At 55.9% G+C, this 2,553-nt stretch overlaps 1 protein-coding gene across 1 annotated transcript in view; it reads left to right on the top strand.

Annotated features, from left to right (window-relative positions):
* Nucleotides 1-2,553, top strand: part of LOC113209098 (septin-7) — a 42,563-nt gene that overhangs the window by 4,006 nt on the left and 36,004 nt on the right. Inside the window, exon 2 of the mRNA XM_026426450.2 lies at nt 1,479-1,564. Within this exon, the coding sequence (XP_026282235.1) occupies nt 1,479-1,564 (86 nt within the window). The remainder of the gene's footprint in view (nt 1-1,478; nt 1,565-2,553) is intronic.

Genomic DNA, 2,553 nt, shown 5'->3' on the forward strand with positions numbered 1-2,553 from the left:
CGTTTGGCTCAGCCAAGGCAGAGCGTGTTTTATTTCTCTCTCTCTCTCTTCCCCCTTTCCGCCCCCTTAGGAATTCCCTGGCAGCGGCGCGGTCGCAGCGGAGGCACGCCACCTTCAAGTGGAAGCCCGCGCGGCTGCCGCAGTGTCGTTACCGTCGTTTTTATTTTCTACTTTTTCGGTTTATGTCGTTTGTGGATCGTTATCTGTCGTGTGGCGCTGCTGCTGCTGCTGCTGCGGCTCGACTGTCGTTGACCTCCGGTTCCGCCTTTGCGCCGGAGCTTGCTTGCGTCCCCTACCTCGCCGTGGTGTGACTCTGTGGCTGTATGTATGGAGACCTCTCGGGGCAGGTGGGGGAGGCGTAGCGCAGCTGCTGCAGCTGCTGGCGAGGTGGGTGTTTTCGTTCGGTGCCTGCGTGCAGCTGTGACGGCATGTGCTTGCTTCGTCCAACGACGCGACGGCTAGCAGCCATAGTATTGTTTGAAAAGCAATGATAATTACGTTTAAACAAAAAGTTTTGTTTAATGGTATGTCCATGGACAAAGTTGCCTGAAATGGAAATTACCTTATCTAGGAAGACGACGTTTTTGTCATTTTTTTTCTCATGATACATGATTTCTTTTTGGCAATCAATTCATTGTCGAATTATTTTGAAACGTATGAGGTTGAGTAACTGTATGCCATTGGGCGGGTTTTGTTGCATATAACACAATCCAAAGAATCCCCGCCGTGGCTTTTCAAATACTTTCGGAAACCGTGGTCGCTTTGGTTTTCTCTTCCTTGGTTACTCTGTAGTACTGCAAGAGTCAGACAGAACGGTTTCCCCTAAAATCAAGACAGTTTTTCCAACGAAGAAAAACAATTCCTGACCCAAAGACCATTTTGAAAGTATCAGAATCAACTTTAAAGTGTGCGGGACCATCATTTACAGCAGTGATAGGTCAAATACGATGGACAGCTCGCACGCACGCATGCACCGACAGTACTATAACCACGAGAAAACTTTTATTTCGGACCCTTTCAATCCCTTAGATCCGACGAGAGCCCATGATATGGCGGGAACATCAGATCTCACGTGGCGATGGAGCAATTTTTCTTTCTTTTCTTTCTTTCTTGCCGTGCATGTTGTTGCGCCCCGGCCGTGGTGGCGGCATAATGCGGACAGTGCGTGGGACTTCTGTGTGCACCGCTGTTGTGATTTGTGAAGGTGATTGCTAAAGCGCCAAGCTGTGTGTGTGTGTGTGTGTGTGTGCGCGCGTGCGTCTAGCGACGACTGGCGCCCCTCACTTCCCGTCCCGGACCGCCCCGGACAGGCAGTGCTTAGCAGTGCTTAGCGTGACTCGTCGCCTCGCTGGTCTCACGGTAGTGCGTCTTGTTCTGTTCCCGGTGCTTCGTGCCGCTGCTGCCGCCGCTCCTCCGCCTGCTCGTGGCCATGACCACCGCGCCGCTGCTCTTGGACTTGGACGGCGACCTATGGACAGCGGTGAGTACCTCTTTGGTCGGCAGGATCAAGACGGAGAACAAGACATCCCCTGACGGAGACGGCCCCGTAGCGCGCTGGAACACGGTAAATGAAGGAATCTATGCTTCCCACTTCGCCCTATATACCACCCCGCCAACAACGCCCGCTTGTCTGTCCCTCCTGCACGTCGACTTGCCCCTGGCAGCTCCCATCATGGGTGGTGGTGGTTGTGGTGGCGGATTCGGAAGAAGCTCCAACTTGAAACCCCAATGCTTTTACTTAGATTGAAGCTCAGCCCTAAAACGAAATTCCCGGTTTGGCGAACCACTTCAATGACGGAAACACTTGTTTCTCCTACCGTTACCTGGCGTCGTTACCATCATGGTCATCTGTCGGCCACCTGGTGTTACCCAACCTGTGGCCGCGTGTTTCTGCCAGAGGGCGATCGGCTCTCCCAAAGTGATGAACACCCGTTTCTCGGGTGGAGCGTATCGTGCGTATCGCGACCGTCAGCAGGTGCTGCTGCGCCTGTCAGCTCTGTCCGCCACCACCTGCGCTGCGTGCAGCTGGAGCCGGCGCTGACGCTGCTGACGCCGCTGACACGCGCTGACGTCAGCGCATCTGCGGCCGGTCGCCGCCGTGCCGTGCGCCCGATCCACCCTCGTGGGGCCGATGGGATAGCGCCCGGATCACGCGACGCACCGTCACCGTGTTGTGGCTCTGGTGGTCGTTGCCACCGCTTGTGTTTTGTGTTCATCAGTGTGTGTGTGGGGGGGGGGGTATGTCACACAATACGCCCACGTACTCTTGAACACATTGCTTATCCGTGTCACCTGTCGTAATTAAGGGCGTACAGACAGGAAGTCATGCCCCCCCCCCTTTTCCCGCTTTCCTCCGGATGGCCGCCCACGCGCCGCCACCGCGCCGCGCGGCACTTTGCCTTGATCCTCCCTCGCGATTGCCGCGCGCGGACACTCGAGGTTTGTTTTTCGACGCCCCCCTTCCTTTTGGAGTGTGTGTGCTCTCTTGCGCCCCCTGCTTGTGCTAGCTCTCCGACACGCAACGCCCTCCTCTCCCCTCCCCAGGAGCTGCCC

The sequence above is a fragment of the Frankliniella occidentalis genome, unplaced genomic scaffold (genome assembly GCF_000697945.3).
Source record: "Frankliniella occidentalis isolate FOCC.00 unplaced genomic scaffold, Focc_3.1 Scaffold80, whole genome shotgun sequence".
NCBI lineage: Eukaryota > Metazoa > Arthropoda > Insecta > Thysanoptera > Thripidae > Frankliniella > Frankliniella occidentalis.